Source organism: Globicephala melas, chromosome 6 (assembly GCF_963455315.2).
Source record: "Globicephala melas chromosome 6, mGloMel1.2, whole genome shotgun sequence".
NCBI lineage: Eukaryota > Metazoa > Chordata > Mammalia > Artiodactyla > Delphinidae > Globicephala > Globicephala melas.
Window position 1 is genome coordinate 69,273,861 of NC_083319.1, and position 16,806 is coordinate 69,290,666.

Consider the following 16,806-nt stretch of genomic DNA (forward strand, 5'->3'; position numbering starts at 1 on the left):
CAGTGTGGAGTGGGTTTCCATGTAGATATGGGAAGCACACTGGGAGCCTGAAGCAAGGAGGTCTATTACCTCTGCCAGTGTTGGAGCAGGACACTGAAGTTAAGAGAAAAAAAAGTGAGGCTTTTTGAATAAGTCACCTAGGGCTGGAAGAAACATTGTTTTGTTTTCCTAGAGCCTCTTTGGCATGCTTCCTTGAAGCTAGGCCAGTCTTGGAGATTTTAATAAATTTTCCTGCTTTGGATGGACTTGGGCATTCTAGCCAACACATTGTCTGTGCCAAGCTTCCCCTAACTGGCAAGTAGTATTTATGTTAAGCAATTCTTAATGGTGCCTTCATTGGTAGATTACTAAACATTAGGTAAATCAACAGTAGCTCTTCATCAAGAAGATCAGTGACCCTTGGCACAGGATAATTGCCAAGAACACTTGTATTTCTTGTTCCTGCATCTGTGTGGTCTTTGGATGTTGGCACGCTTGGCAGGGCACATGATGGAATATTGAGTGCACAAGATTTAAAAGGTAGTAGACTTGCTCCTGGATCCAGCTATGCCACGACTAGCTGTGTGATGTTTGGCAACTAAAAACTTCATAATTTCCTCAATCCCAACTGTAAAATGGGAATTAATATAACAGTGATTAAAAGCGATTTATACATCCAGCACTATACTAGGCCCTGGTGGGGCCGGGAGGGTAGGAGAGCATGCTTAAAGAATTATGGCTTACTTCCTGGCTTCAAGTGGTCTGTACTCCTTACCTTACAGGGTTGAAAATACTAAATGGGGTGGTGTATATGCTTTGAAAAAGTGTAACGTGCTATATAAACACAATTTATTACTACATTTACTGAAGGTTCCTATAGTTTAAAATAATTTATTTTCCTGACAACATGATGCTTCCATGTATTTCTCAGTAATTCCCCATCCCAAGAAAATGCCTGGCTGTTTAGGTCAGTGACAGCATCCTATAACATCATCACTGGGAGAAATGAAGGTCATTGCTTCCTTCTTTGTCATTCCTTCTTCTTATTCCAACACTGACCACCCTCTGCCCTCCCTTACAAGGGCTTGGTGGAAAAGTAATCCCTTTGTTTCACCACCACCTTTGATGCACCCCCATGCTGACTCCAAACAGCTCATGTTCACTAAAATTGAGCTTTCCTTTTATTCTCACATATTCAATCAGAGCTCCAGATGGGTAAGCAGGAGATCCCAGATGGCCTGACCACTTCCTGGATCATAAAGCTTCTCAGTATATAAAATAGAAATCTCTTTGATGATCCATGTATTTGTCAGGATTTGTTACACAACACATGTCCCAGGCAAGTCTCCTGTGATTTCCAGCAGCTCTATCATAAGCCCAGAAAGACAGTTGGTTAATTTGTTTGTTTATTTAGCTTTCGCTTGGGCAGTTGGTTACAAAGTTTCCTATTTCTTTTTCTTCTGCCTGCGGCATCATCTCCTAACTTAGAATGCAGTCATGATGCCTTTCCTTTAAAAAGTACATGAATGCTAAGATCCAGGATGGACTGCTGATTCTCTGAAATAATGTCATGTTCTTAATTATTTGAGATATATTTCTCATCATTTATTTGAATTTCTTGGCTCTCATTTACCTAAGTGGAAAACATCTATGTATTTATTGGGGACTTCCCTTGTGGCACAGTGGTTAAGAATCCGCCTGCCAATGCAGGGGACATGGGTTCAAGCCCTGGTCCGGGAAGATCCCACATGCTGTGGAGCAGCTAAGCCCGTGCGCCACAACTACTGAACCTATGTGCTGCAACTACTGAGCCTGCATACTGCAACAACTGAAGCCCTTGTTCCTAGAGCCCATGCTCTGCAACAAGAGAAGCCACTGCAATGAGAAGCCCGTGCACCGCAACGAAGAGTAGCCCCCACTCGCCACAACTAGAGAAAGCCTGTGCACAGCAACAAAGACCCAACACAGCCAAAAATAAATAATAATAAAAATTTTTTTTTAATATATATGTATTTATTAAACAAATATGTAATGAAATCTTACTATGTGTGACACTGTTCTAGGTGCTGAGTATACAGGGTTAACAAAACAAATCAAAATCCTTATGCTTCTAAGCATCCTTATTCTTATCTCACCAGAACTTGTTATATATTAGTGAGAAAGAGAAACAGTGAAAAGAATAAGAATAAGAATGAGAAGGGAGAAGGAGGAGAGGAAGAAGAAAAAGAAGAAGGGACTATGTATGTGTGTGTGTGTATATATATATATATTTTTTTTAATTGTGTAAATTTCATGGAGAAAAATGAAAAATGGAGAAGACAATGAGGACAGTAGGGGAGGAGATGCAATTTAAAATTTTAAGTGCTAAGAATAGACTGTGGGGGAAAAGGGTGAAGCAGAAAGACAATGGTGGCTTAGCATAGGGTGGTGATAGTGAGAAAGGTGACAAGTGGTCACTTTCTGGGTTTATTTTTAAATTAGAGCCAATAGGATTGTTAATAGATTGAATTTAAGAGAAAGAAAAGAAAGTTAACACGCGAGAAGCTAACTTGGGGAAGAAGGTGAAGGTTTCATTTTGGATGATGAGGGTACTGGAGGTGTTAAAGGTTTGAAGAAAGAGGAGAAGTTATGAAATAGTAATTTAGGAAGAAACAGAATGAAGGAGAAAGAAAGATCTGAAACCATAATAAATAGTAGTTTTCTAAAATTGAAAAAGACGTAAGTCCTCAGACTGGAAGTGCAAAGTCTTGAACTGAATATATAAAAATAAATCCACATGTCAACATTAAAATGAAGCTGCAGAACATCAAAGAAAATAAGACTTTTAAAGCTCTCAGATAGCAGACTTTTCCTCAGCTGCAATCAATGCCAAAAAATAACAATAATATCTTCAGGGCTGACAAGAAATAACTGTCAATCTACACTCTTATGCCCGAACAACCTTTCAGTTGTAGAGACAAAAAAGTCATTTCACCACACAAAAACTTGGAGTATTTACCAACTACTGATCCTCACAAAGGGAACTATTAAATGATTTATCTCAAGAAGAAAAAATGAACCCAGAAGGAAGAAATGAAACAGCACACACACACACACAGACACACACAAAAATAAAAATATTTTGAATTTTTTTAAGTACAATAAAAGCTCTAAACACAATAAAAAGATGGAGTGGAGTGCCGCGTCATCAAGGTCCCGGCCATGTTCAGTTCCAGCGTGAAGATCGTGAAGCCCAATGGCGAGGAGCCGGACGAGTTCGAGTCTGGCGTCTCCCAGGCTCTCCCGGAGCTGGAGATGAACTCGGACCTCAAGGCCCAGCTGCGGGAGCTGAACATCACAGCCGCCAAAGAAATTGAAGATGTTGGTTGTCCAAAAGCTATCATAATCTTTGTTTCCGTTCCTCATCTGAAATCCTTCCAGAAAATCCAGGTCTGGCTAGTGTGTGAGTTGGAGAAGTTCAGCGAGAAGCACGTTGTCTTTATCGTTCAGAGAATTCTGCCTAAGCCAACTCGAAAAAGCCGTACAAAAAATAAGCAAAAACGTCCCAGGAGCCGCACTCTGACAGCCGTGCATGACGCCATCCTGGAGGACTTGGTTTTCCGAAGTGAGATCGTGGGCAAGAGAATCCGCGTGAAGCTGGATGGCAGCCGACTCATAAAGGTTCGTTTGAATAAAGCACAGCAGAACAATGTGGAACACAAGGTTGAAACGTTTTCTGGTGTCTATAACAAGCTCATGGGCAAGGATGTTAATTTTGAGTTCCCAGAGTTTCAGCTGTAAACAAAGATGACTAAAATATTATTCACAGACACACACAAAAAAGATGGAGTGGGGGCATTGTTCCTTGGTAGTAAAAGCGGAAAGTAATGTTCGCCAGAAAGATAGAAATATTACATAGCTAAATGTTGTTAGAAAAATGTATGGTTAAATATTTTGGTAAACATTTAAGAGTAATAACTAAAATGGTAGGAAAACAATCTAGTTTATAAAACAGCATAAGGGAGGAAAAATTGTAGTTATCTTGTTAGTCCACTAGATGAAAGGAAGTAAAAGAAAATAAGCAAGAATAAAAAAAGGCAATCAGGAAACCTAAAATAAAAGGGTAGAAGTAAACCCAAATATGTCAGAAAACTCAGTCAATGTAAGTATTTGACCTTGCCTAATAAAAAATTAAGCTTGGTTTTGTGAGTCTTTTGCAGGCAATTTAAAAGTAGATTGTGTTTTTATAGCACATCTGGTAATCTCTGCTTCAGAGAATAAAAGAAGTAATATTTCCAACTCATTTTGTAAGGTTAGTCTAACACTAATATTAAAGCCAGACAAGGATTGTAAAAGAAAAGCATATATTTGCAGAGAGATACAAAGTCCTAAATAAAACATCAGCAAATCATTTGTCAGTGTATAAAAACCAAAGAGTTTATAAGAAAATCTATGTCATACACTTTAAATACAGATTAAAGGAGATAAGTATATACTTAATAGATGCAGAAAAGTCATTTTATAAAATGTAATATTCATCAAGATTTTTAAAAATCTCTGCAAACCAGGATTATAAGGGAACTTCCTTAACACCATATACCTATAGCAAGCACTATCTTAATAAAACATTTCACCTACATGACTGCTTCACTTCAATATTGTGATAAAAGTCCTAACTGATGAAATAAGAAAAGAAAGGAAAGCATAAAACTTGGGAAGGAAACCTGAAACCTCTTCTTATTTGTAGATGATGTGATTGCCTAAAGAAAATAAGAGTCTATACAAAGTTAGAATCAATAAGAGAGCTCAGGAAGAGTTTATACAAACATCAGTTATGTCCCTATGGACTAGCAATAACCACAAAGAAAATGTAATAGAAAAAAATATACCCCTCAAAATATCAATAAAGTGTGTTTTTTTTAAATCTAGGGATAAATCTAAGAAAAGATATGCTATAATTTTATGGGGAAAACTTAAAAATAGCATTGAAGGATCTGAATAAATGTTGTGATATACCATGTTCATTGATGGAAAGATTCAATAACGTAAAGTCTTCTCAAATTAATATATCAATTTGATTCCAATAAAAATGCAACAGAAATTTCTATGAAACTTAAAAAGCTGATCCTAAAATTTATATGGAAGAAAAAAAGGACAAAAAACACCCAGAAAATTTTGAAGAACAAAATGGGTAGTTTGGCCCTATCAAATATCATGAGTTATCATAAAGCTATAAAAAGTAAGAGATCATGATCTTGGTGCAGGTGAATAGACAAATAGATATATGGGATCGGATAGCAAGACTTATAAACAGACTTATGTATATGGGGAAAATGGACACATTACAAATTAGTGGGGAGAAGATGGATTATTCAATAAATGGTGTTGTAATAATTGGCTATGTAGAAAATAAAACAAAATTACATCCCTAATCTACATCCTAAAAAAAAAATTCATGGATGAATAAAGATCTAAGTGTGAAAAATAAAAGTTTAAATTATTTAGAAGAAAATAAAGTAGAATATCTTTATATCTCCAAGCTAGAGAAAAATTTCATAATTGTACCCCCAAAAAAGCACAAAACCTGAAGGAAAATATAAATTTGACTTTATAAAAACTTAAAACTTCTGCACATCAAGAGATACATAAAGTAAAAAGTCAAACACGGGGAGAAGGTATTTTCAACACATTAACCAAAAACAAACAAAAACCAAAACACAAAAAACTTATATATTTTTTTTTCCCCAAAATACATAAAGAACTCCTATTACTGAACCAAACTACAATCCGCTCGCCTGCGCAGTAAGGCCAATCTACTGACACCAGGTTTTGGTGAAGGAAAGTGCAGGTTTATTGCAAGGCCAAGCAAGGAATATGGCTAATGCTCAAAAGGCCTGAACTCCTGGATGGCTTTCAGGGAAAGGTTTTTAGAGACAGGGTGAGGGAGAGGGTTGCGGGCTACGCGATCACCTTGTGCACATTATTCTGCTTGCTGGATGGTAAGGTAATCGGGAGTCAACATCATCAACCTGGTTCCACCTGGTCTGGGGTCTACGTGCTTGTGGGCAGCATGCAGTTAACTTCTTCCACCTGGTGAGGGTTTCAGTATCTGCAAAATAGCTCAAGGATATGGCTCAGAATATTATCTCTAACCCTTGAGGAGGAACTAAATGTCCTTGGCTTTAATGCTAAACTACTATTATTTTGTCTTGCTTAACCGTTTTCCTTTGTTTTGCGTATTTTCTCACTGCTCTGATTAAATCTGTTCTTTGGAACTCAGGGAGGACCTAGGAAGCTAATGTTTTTCTGCAAACAGGCAGGGGGAGGACGTGGGGACGTGGGGACGGGGGGGGGGGGGGTATGTTTGTCCTGGGAAGCCCTCACAGGGCCCTGCTCAGTTATACTTCTAGAAATCACCAACAAGAACAAAAGGCAATGAATATGAATGGTCAAGTTACAAAAGGGAAAACTTATTGATTCACAAACACAAGGAGTTGCTCAATTTGAGTAATCAGAGAAATTCAGTTTACAACAATAATGATATATCCATTTCACAGCCATAAATTTTGTAAAAAATCAAAGTCTGAAAGCAATGACAAGTACCACCATACACAGATGTGATAAAACCAGAACTCTCAGACTACTGGCAGAAAAATAAATCAATTAAACTGCTTTGTAGAGCCAGGTGGTAGTATCTTCTAATGTAGATGTTCATACACCCACAATTCCCCTTCTAGGCATATCCCAGGACAGTGTTTTTAAAACTTGAGGTTGTGATCCATTAACAGGTAATGAAATCAATTTTAGTGAACAGTGAACTGAAGGAAGGGGGAGGGGGAAGAGATGAGAGGGAAGGTTAGATTTAGATCTTTACTAACTTTAGATCTTTACTCATCCATGAATCTGTGTGCGTGGGTGTGTGTGTGTGTAGATGAGGGATATAATTTTGCTTTATTTTCTACATAAATAGCCAATTATTCCAGCACCATTTATTGAATAATCTATCCTATCCCCGCTAACTCGCTAAATTAATGAAATCAATTTAGTGGGCAATGAACAGAAGGAAGGGGGGGGGAGGGGAGGGAGAAAAACATCAGGACGTATCACACGTTGGAAGGTGCAGTCAGTGCTAGCGGTGCCCTGCCCAGATCTCCTTTACTGGGCGAGCGCACTCACCCCCACCTGGTCTATTAGCTGCTAACTGCTCACAGCTGCACTCTTTCCCAAAGCTGAGCCTCTTTAACTGGAAATGCCTGGGCGGTTGCACCGTCCCCACCCCACCCGCATCCCCTTGACACCGTGCAACCCCTCCACCGTGGCCCGCAGCCAATGGCTGATAAATGAGGGGTATAAAGGCCAGACCCAACCCCTGCCTCAGTGAGGTAACTTCCTGCGGAGCTTGGAACTTCCTGCGGGGTCGCGCTGAAGTTAATCTTCAGCAGAAGGCAAGTCTTTGCTAAGCTTCTTCCTTTCCTCACTTCTCTCACTTTCTCCCACTAGCAATTCTGTCTCAAGCTCTGCTGTTAGGGAAACTGCCCTAAGATGGAGGGGTAAATACTTTAAAGGGTGTGTGTAGGGGAGGTAGATTATAATGTAAAATAGGGTTTTAAAAGTTTGAGGGCTGGGCTTCCCTGGTGGTGCAGTGGTTAAGAATCCGCCTGCTAGTGCAGGGGACACGGGTTCGAGCCCTGGTCCGGGAAGATCCCACATGCCGCGAAGCCACTAAGCCCGTTAGCCACAACTACTGAGCCTGAGCTCTACACGGATAAAACGTGCATAAGAATAACCCTCGCTTGTACTCACCGTGAGCAAGGAAGGAGGGAATGAAAGTTAAGAGTGGTAGGCAGGAATTTTCACTTATATCTGAAATATTTTCTTTACAAAGCCTGAGGAAACTTGGGAAATTTTAGCCTTTATACGAAATGGGGGGGTACACTGGGTGTTTCTCATCTTTTCTGTACTTATCCGTTTATTTGAAATATTTCATGAAAAAAAGAGGGGCCCTAAAGCCTCACTCAAACCCACCCCACTCACCTGCCCTGATACACCCGTATGGATACCTATGTATGAGGAAGCAATGCGTTTCCCCCCTTTGATAACAAATCATGTAAGTTAGGTTTCTCTTGTTCTTTATTCCAAGGACACTCACAGGAGAAGTAGGTTATCTGGAGGCTCAGTAATAATAAACTCCTGGTCTTTATGGTCAGCTTGTGCTCTCAATTGCCATGGTGCTGAGGTTATTGTTTAATTGTAGTTCTTGTTTACTCTCCCAAGTCCCTCATAAAGTGAGAAAAATAATATGTACATACATAGGAAGGAGGGAAGGAGAAATGGAAGGAAGAAAGAACAAAAGGAAAGTGAGAGAGAAGAAAAAGAGAAACTGGGAATCCCACAGTTTGATCTGTGAAAACGCCATAGTTTAACATGGGGATGGCTCTTCCCTTGCAGATACTAAGGATGAATCAGAACCACTTGGGAGAAAGCCCCTGCAGTCTATTATATTTTCACTGCAGGTGGTTTCCTTTTCTTCGATTTGCTTTTTGAACGCATAAGGAAATTCAGGAAAAGCTGACTTTCCCTTCATTGCCAATTGTAGCTTCACATGCCGTAGTTCCACAAGTAGAGGCTTCCCATTTTTCTGTTAAAAGCTCCCAATATTGCATATTTTCTTCCAACTCATTCTGGAGTCAGGTGAAGCATATGGGAAATTTGCAGGACATGGAGTCCATCATCCAGGCATCAATCTGGAATGATTTGTGGCCATGTACATATAAAGAGACCATAGTTGTCCGCTAACTGCATACATATGGCATCCGGGAACGTAAACTCACAGCCTTTGCCTTCAAAACCACATGCTACCCAGGGAGGTAAAACTGTAGTTCACAACATGTGGGTTGTGACCCAGAGTAGTCTGCCAACATTTAGCAGGTGGGCAGCTAGAGATGAATTGTGTGCCTACTGCAATTTCCTTTCTTTGAGGCTCCCTTGGGTGTATGCATGCATATACTCTCTAGGCCATAACGTATACCTGGTGTGGAGCTGGAGCAATACTGATGGAAGACTTGGACCAATACACATACGTAGTCTTGTTTTGTCATCTTGTGGGCACATTCTTCCATCTGTCTTTATTTTAAATACGTTACAGATACATGTTTATATATTTCATGGACCTATGCAATTTTTGTAATCTCTATCAACCATGTGTGTGTCTTACAGCCCCTATGGGGAAACCTGACCATTCGCAAATAGGTATTTCTAGCCAGGGAGGTGGGCTCTAACATCAGGGAAATAATTTAAGACTAGAGTATTTATTCTCATGTAACAGAAGGGGTCGGGGGGACCTAATAGTAAGGACCTACTTGAATAGCTGTCTTCCTTGTCCTTGTATCAAAGCAAAATTCCCAAATCTTTTCTAATAGATGGCTTATATTATTCATTCTGTAAATCCAACATCTGCAGTAACTTCATCTTAGAATTCTGATAAAGCAAGTCCCTTTTAGACTACTTAACTCTAGTTGGTCCTGAATGGGCTTGAAGTGTTGCCTCTCTGCAAATGGTCAAATTTTGATATATGCTATGACACACTCAATTGCTTTAAAATATAAATATGCTATGTTGACTCTGCTGCTGGGTTCAATTAAATATTTTAACTACCCTTTGCCAATGAAAATCTTTGGTTTGTTTATGGTTTCTTTGGTATGTGATGGTGTGTAACCTCACTTTTCTTCAGGCTTGTGATGCTGTACTAACCTGGCAAAGTGGTCCATACCTATTGGCATCATCTTTCTGGTGTTTTAATAACCATTCAGCCACAAGAATATTTAATGACAGCTCAACCACTTGAGTTGAAGGTCTCATGGAGAACTAAAGTATAATCTTAAGCAAACTTACACATTCCAGAGGAAAACCCTGAACACAATGAATTGAAGATGACTGCTGCAGAAGCAGCTATGTTTCTGTAATGCACTATAACAAAAATAGTGTCTCCTCTGCCCTTCCATACACACCTATCAGCGTGGCCTTGGGACATTGCAGAATCAATCTAGGCAGCCAATTATGCTCAATAACCACCGGAGCTCAGGCCTGAAGAATTAATCTCTTCATGTGACTAACTGAATTTTTCCCACATCTCTATTGGGACAATTGCTTCAAACAGGTCTCACACTCATGGCCTAACAGCTAACAATACTGCTCAGGGACTGGGCGGTATGAAGTACATATCTTTCCCCAAAAGAAATAGAGTCACAAAAATTGCACCCCATCCACCATGAAAATAAATTTTTTTTTAACATCTTTATTGGGGTATAATTGCTTTATGATGGTGTGTTAGTTTCTGCTTTATAACAAAGTGAATCAGTTATACATATACATATGTTCCCATATCTCTTCCCTCTTGCATCTCCCTCCCTCCCACCCTCCCTATCCCACCCCTCCAGGCCGTCACAAAGCACTGAGCTGATCTCCCTGTGCTATGCAGCTTCTTCCCATTAACTATCTACCTTACGTTTGGTAGTGTATATATGTCCATGCCTCTCTCTCGCTTTGTCACAGCTCACACTTCCCCATCCCCCTATCCTCAAGTCCGTTCTCTAGTAGGTCTGTATCTTTATTCCTGTCTTACCACTAGGTTCTCCATGACATTTTTTTTCTCTTAAATTCCATATATGTGCGTTAGCATACGGTATTTGTCTTTCTCTTTCTGACTTACTTCACTCTGTATGACACACTCTAGGTCTATCCACCTCATTACAAATACCTCAATTTCGTTTCTTTTTATGGCTGAGTAATATTCCATTGTATATATGTGCCACATCTTCTTTATCCATTCATCCGATGATGGGCACTTAGGTTGTTTCCATCTCCGGGCTATTGTAAATAGAGCTGCAATGAACATTTTGGTACATGAGTCTTTTTGAATTATGGTTTTCTCAGGGGATATGCCCAGTAGTGGGATTGCTGGCTCATATGGTAGTTCTATTTGTAGTTTTTTAAGGAACCTCCATACTGTTCTCCATAGTGGCTGAACCAATTCACATTCCCACCAGCAGTGCAGGAGTGTTCCCTTTTCTCCACACCTTCTCCAGCATTTATTGTTTGTAGATTTATTGATGATGGCCATTCTGACTGGTGTGAGATGGTATCTCATTGTAGTTTTGATTTGCATTTCTCTAATGATTAATGATGTTGAGCATTCTTTCATGTGTTTGTCGGCAGTCTGTATATCTTCTTTGGAGAAATGTCTATTTAGGTCTTCTGCCCATTTTTGGATTGGGTTGTTTGTTTTTCTGTTATTGAGCTGCATGAGCTGCTTGTAAATTTTGGAGATTAATCCTTTGTCAGTTGCTTCATTTGCAAATATTTTCTCCCATTCTGAGGGTTGTCTTTTGGTCTTGTTTATGGTTTCCTTTGCTGTGCAAAAGCTTTGAAGTTTCATTAGGTGCCATTTGTTTATTTTGGTTTTTATTTCCATTTCTCTAGGAGGTGGGTCAGAAAGGATCTTGCTGTGATTTATGTCATAGAGTGTTCTGCCTGTGTTTTCCTCTAAGAGTTTGATAGTTTCTGGCCTTACATTTAGGTCTTTAATCCATTTTGAGCTTATTTTTGTGTATGGTGTTAGGGAGTGATCTAATCTCATACTTTTACATGTACCTGTCCAGTTTTCCCAGCACCACTTATTGAAGAGGCTGTTCTTTCTCCACTGTACATTCCTGCCTCCTTTATCAAAGATAAGGTGACCATATGTGCATGGGTTTATCTCGGGCTTTCTATCCTGTTCCATTGATCTATGTTTCTGTTTTTGTGCCAGTACCATACTGTCTTGATCACTGTAGCTTTGTAGTATAGTCTGAAGTCAGGGAGCCTGATTCCTTCAGCTCCGTTTTTCGTTCTCAAGATTGCTTTGGCTATTCGGGGTCTTTTGTGTTTCCATACAAATTGTGAAATTTTTTGTTCTAGTTCTGTGAAAAATGCCAGTGGTAGTTTGATAGGGATTGCATTGAATCTATAGATTGCTTTGGGTAGTAGAGTCATTTTCACAATGTTGATTCTTCCAATCCACGAACGTGGTATATCTCTCCATCTATTTGTATCATCTTTAATTTCTTTCGTCAGTGTCTTATAATTTTCTGCATAAAGGTCTTTTGTCTCCTTAGGTAGGTTTATTCCTAGATATTTTATTCTTTTTGTTGCAATGGTAAATGGGAGTGTTTTCTTGATTTCACTTTCAGATTTTTCATCATTAGTGTATAGGAATGCCAGAGATTTCTGTGCATTAATTTTGTATCCTGCTGCTTTACCAAATTCATTGATTAGCTCTACTAGTTTTCTGGTAGCATCTTTAGGATTCTCTATGTATAGTATCATGTCATCTGCAAACAGTGACAGCTTCACTTCTTCTTTTTCCGATTTGGATTCCTTTTATTTCCTTTTCTTCTCTGATTGCTGTGGCTAAAACTTCCAAAACGATGTTGAATAAGAGTGGTGAGAGTGGGCAACCTTGTCTTGTTCCTGATCTTAGTGGAAATGCTTTCAGTTTTTCACCATTGAGGATGATGTTGGCTGTGGGCTTGTCATATATGCCCTTTATTATGTTGAGGAAAGTTCCCTCTGTGCCTACTTTCTGCAGGGTTTTTGTCATAAATGGGTGTTGAATTTTGTCAAAAGCTTTCTCTGCTTCTATTGAGATGATCATATGGCTCTTCTCCTTCCATTTGTTAATATGGTTTATCACATTGATAGATTTGCGTATATTGAAGAATCCTTGCATTCCTGGAATAAACCCCACTTGATCATGGTGTATGATCCTTTTAATGTGCTCTTGGATTCTGTTTGCTAGTATTTTGTTGAGGATTTTTGCATCTGTGTTCATCAGGGATATTGGCCTGTAGTTTTCATTCTTTGTGACATCCTTGTCTGGTTTTGGTATCAGGGTGATGGTGGCCTCGTAGAATGAATTTGGGAGTGTTCCTCCCTCTGCTATATTTTGGAAGAGTTTGAGAAGGATAGGTTTTAACTCTTCTCTAAATGTTTGATAGAATTCGCCTGTGAAGCCATCTGGTCCTGGGCTTTTGTTTGTTGGAAAAAAATTTTTTTTTAAATCATTATAGCCCTTTATTTCAAAAATGATTTAGAATTTTTAAACAGATCCTTGTATTAACAATAGAATCACTATAGCCCTTTATTTCAAAAATGATTTAGAATTTTTAAACAGATCCTTGTATTAACAATAGAATCATTATAGCCCTTTATTTCAAAAATGATTTAGAATTTTTTTTAATCGTCTTTCTTTTTATTTTTTTTTAATCTTTTTTTTAACATCTTTATTGAGGTATAATTGCTTTACAATGGTGTGTTAGTTTCTGCTTTATAACATAGTGAATCAGTTATACATATACATATGTTCCCATATGTCTTCCCTCTTGCGTCTCCCTCCCTCCCACCCTCCCTATCCCACCCCTCCAGGCTGTCACAAAGCACCGAGCCAATATCCCTGTGCCATGCGGCTGCTTCTCACTAGCTATCTACCTTACTATGTTTGTTAGTGTGTATATGTCCATGACTCTCTCTCGTCCTGTCACAGCTCACCCTTCCCCCTCCCCATAACCTCAAGTCCATTCTCCAGTAGGTCTTCGTCTTTATTCCTGTCTTACCCCTAGGTTCTTCATGACTTTTTTTTTTCTTAAATTCCATGTATATGTGTTAGCGTACGGTATTTGTCTTTTTGTTTCTGACTTACTTCACTCTGTATGACACACTCTAGGTCTATCCATCTCATTACAAATAGCTCAATTTCGTTTCTTTTTATGGCTGAGTAATATTCCATTGTATATATGTGCCACATCTTCTTTATCCATTCATCCGATGATGGGCACTTAGGTTGTTTCCATCTCGGGCTATTGTAAATAGAGCTGCAGTGAACATTTTGGTACATGACTCTTTTTGAATTTTGGTTTTCTCAGGGTATATGCCCAGTAGTGGGATTGCTGGGTAATGTGGTAGTTCTATTTGTAGTTTTTTAAGGAACCTTCGTACTGTTCTCCATAGTGGCTGAACCAATTCACATTCCCACCAGCAGTGCAGGAGTGTTCTCTTTCTCCACACCCTCTCCAGCATTTATTGTTTGTAGATTTTTTGATGATGGCCATTCTGATTGGTGTGAGATGATATCTCGTTGTAGTTTTGATTTGCATTTCTCTAATGATTAATGATGTTGAGCATTCTTTCATGTGTTTGTCGGCAGTCTGTATATCTTCTTTGGAGAAATGTCTATTTAGGTCTTCTGCCCATTTTTGGATTGGGTTGTTTGTTTTTTTGTTATTGAGCTGCATGAGCCGCTTGTAAATTTTGGAGATTAATCCTTTGTCAGTTGCTTCATTTGCAAATATTTTCTCCCATTCTGAGGGTTGTCTTTTGGTCTTGTTTATGGTTTCCTTTGCTGTGCAAAAGCTTTGAAGTTTCATTAGGTGCCATTTGTTTATTTTTATTTCCATTTCTCTAGGAGGTGGGTCAGAAAGGATCTTGCTGTGATTTATGTCATAGAGTGTTCTGCCTATGTTTTCCTCTAAGAGTTTGATTGTTTCTGGCCTTACATTTAGGTCTTTAATCCATTTTGAGCTTATTTTTGTGTATGGTGTTAGGGAGTGATCTAATCTCATACTTTTACATGTACCTGTCCAGTTTTCCCAGCACCACTTATTGAAGAGGCTGTTCTTTCTCCACTGTACATTCCTGCCTCCTTTATCAAAGATAAGGTGACCATATGTGCATGGGTTTATCTCGGGCTTTCTATCCTGTTCCATTGATCTATGTTTCTGTTTTTGTGCCAGTACCATACTGTCTTGATTACTGTAGCTTTGTAGTATAGTCTGAAGTCGGAGCCTGATTCCTTCAGCTCCGTTTTTCGTTCTCAAGGTTGCTTTGGCTATTCGGGGTCTTTTGTGTTTCCATACAAATTGTGAAATTTTTTGTTCTAGTTCTGTGAAAAATGCCAGTGGTAGTTTGATAGGGATTGCATTGAATCTATAGATTGCTTTGGGTAGTAGAGTCATTTTCACAATATTGATTCTTCCAATCCACGAACATGGTATATCTCTCCATCTATTTGTATCATCTTTAATTTCTTTCATCAGTGTCTTATTTTCTGCATAAATGTCTTTTGTCTCCTTAGGTAGGTTTATTCCTAGATATTTTATTCTTTTTGTTGCAATGGTAAATGGGAGTGTTTTCTTGATTTCACTTTCAGATTTTTCATCATTAGTGTATAGGAATGCCAGAGATTTCTGTGCATTAATTTTGTATCCTGCTGCTTTACCAAATTCATTGATTAGCTCTAGTAGTTTTCTGGTAGCATCTTTAGGATTCTCTATGTATAGTATCATGTCATCTGCAAACAGTGACAGCTTTACTTCTTCTTTTCCGATTTGGATTCCTTTTATTTCCTTTTCTTCTCTGATTGCTGTGGCTAAAACTTCCAAAACGATGTTGAATAAGAGTGGTGAGAGTGGGCAACCTTGTCTTGTTCCTGATCTTAGTGGAAATGCTTTCAGTTTTTCACCATTGAGGATGATGTTGGCTGTGGGCTTGTCATATATGCCCTTTATTATGTTGAGGAAAGTTCCCTCTGTGCCTACTTTCTGCAGGGTTTTTGTCATAAATGGGTGTTGAATTTTGTCAAAAGCTTTCTCTGCTTCTATTGAGATGATCATATGGTTTTTCTCCTTCCATTTGTTAATATGGTTTATCACATTGATAGATTTGCGTATATTGAAGAATCCTTGCATTCCTGGAATAAACCCCACTTGATCATGGTGTATGATCCTTTTAATGTGCTCTTGGATTCTGTTTGCTAGTATTTTGTTGAGGATTTTTGCATCTATGTTCATCAGGGATATTGGCCTGTAGTTTTCGTTCTTTGTGACATCCTTGTCTGGTTTTGGTATCAGGGTGATGGTGGCCTTGTAGAATGAATTTGGGAGTGTTCCTCCCTCTGCTATATTTTGGAAGAGTTTGAGAAGGATAGGTTTTAACTCTTCTCTAAATGTTTGATAGAATTCACCTGTGAAGCCATCTGGTCCTGGGCTTTTGTTTGTTGGAAGATTTTTAATCACAGTTTCAATTTCAGTGCTTGTGATTGATCTGTTCATATTTTCTATTTCTTCCTGATTCAGTCTTGGCAGGTTGTGCATTTCTAAGAATTTGTCCATTTCTTCCAGGTTGTCCATTTTATTGTCATAGAGTTGCTTGTAGTAATGTCTCATGATCTTTTTTATTTCTGCAGTGTCAGTTGTTACTTCTCCTTTTTCATTTTTAATTCTATTGATTTGAGTCTTCTTCCTTTTTTTCTTGATGAGTCTGGCTAATGGTTTATCTATTTTGTTTATCTTCTCAAAGAACCAGCTTTTAGTTTTATTGATCTTTGCTATTCTTTATTTCTTTTTCATTTATTTCTGATCTGATTTTTATGATTTCTTTCCTTCTGCTAGCTTTGGGGTTTTTTTGTTCTTTTTTCTCTAATTGCTTGAGGTGCAAAGTTACGTTGTTTATTCGATATGTTTTCTGCGTCTTAAGGTAGGCTTGTATTGCTATAAACTTCCCCCTTAGAACTGTTTTTGCTGCATCCCATAGGTTTTGGGTCGTTGTGTCTCCATTGTTATTTGTTTCTAGGTATTTTTTTATTTCTTCTTTGATTTCTTCAGTGATCACTTCGTTATTAAGTAGTGTATTGTTTAGCTTCCATGTGTTTGTATTTTTTACAGATCGTTTCCTGTAATTGATATCTAGTCTCATGGCGTTGTGGTCAGAAAAGATACTTGATACAATTTCAATTTTCTTAAATTTACCAAGGCTTGA

At 38.5% G+C, this 16,806-nt stretch overlaps 1 protein-coding gene across 1 annotated transcript; it reads left to right on the forward strand.

Annotated features, from left to right (window-relative positions):
- The first annotated feature begins 3,180 nt into the window (after positions 1 to 3,180).
- LOC115843993 (small ribosomal subunit protein eS7-like) lies at positions 3,181 to 3,768 on the forward strand. The gene has a single exon (XM_060299997.1). It carries the CDS (start codon positions 3,181 to 3,183, stop codon positions 3,757 to 3,759), a length of 579 nt encoding a protein of 192 aa, XP_060155980.1. The 3' UTR covers positions 3,760 to 3,768.
- The last annotated feature ends 13,038 nt before the right edge of the window (positions 3,769 to 16,806 follow it).

Excerpts from the sequence above, each read along its gene's own strand:
- LOC115843993 (XM_060299997.1), top strand. The coding sequence starts at position 3,181 with ATGTTCAGTTCCAGCGTGAAGATCGTGAAGCCCAATGGCGAGGAGCCG.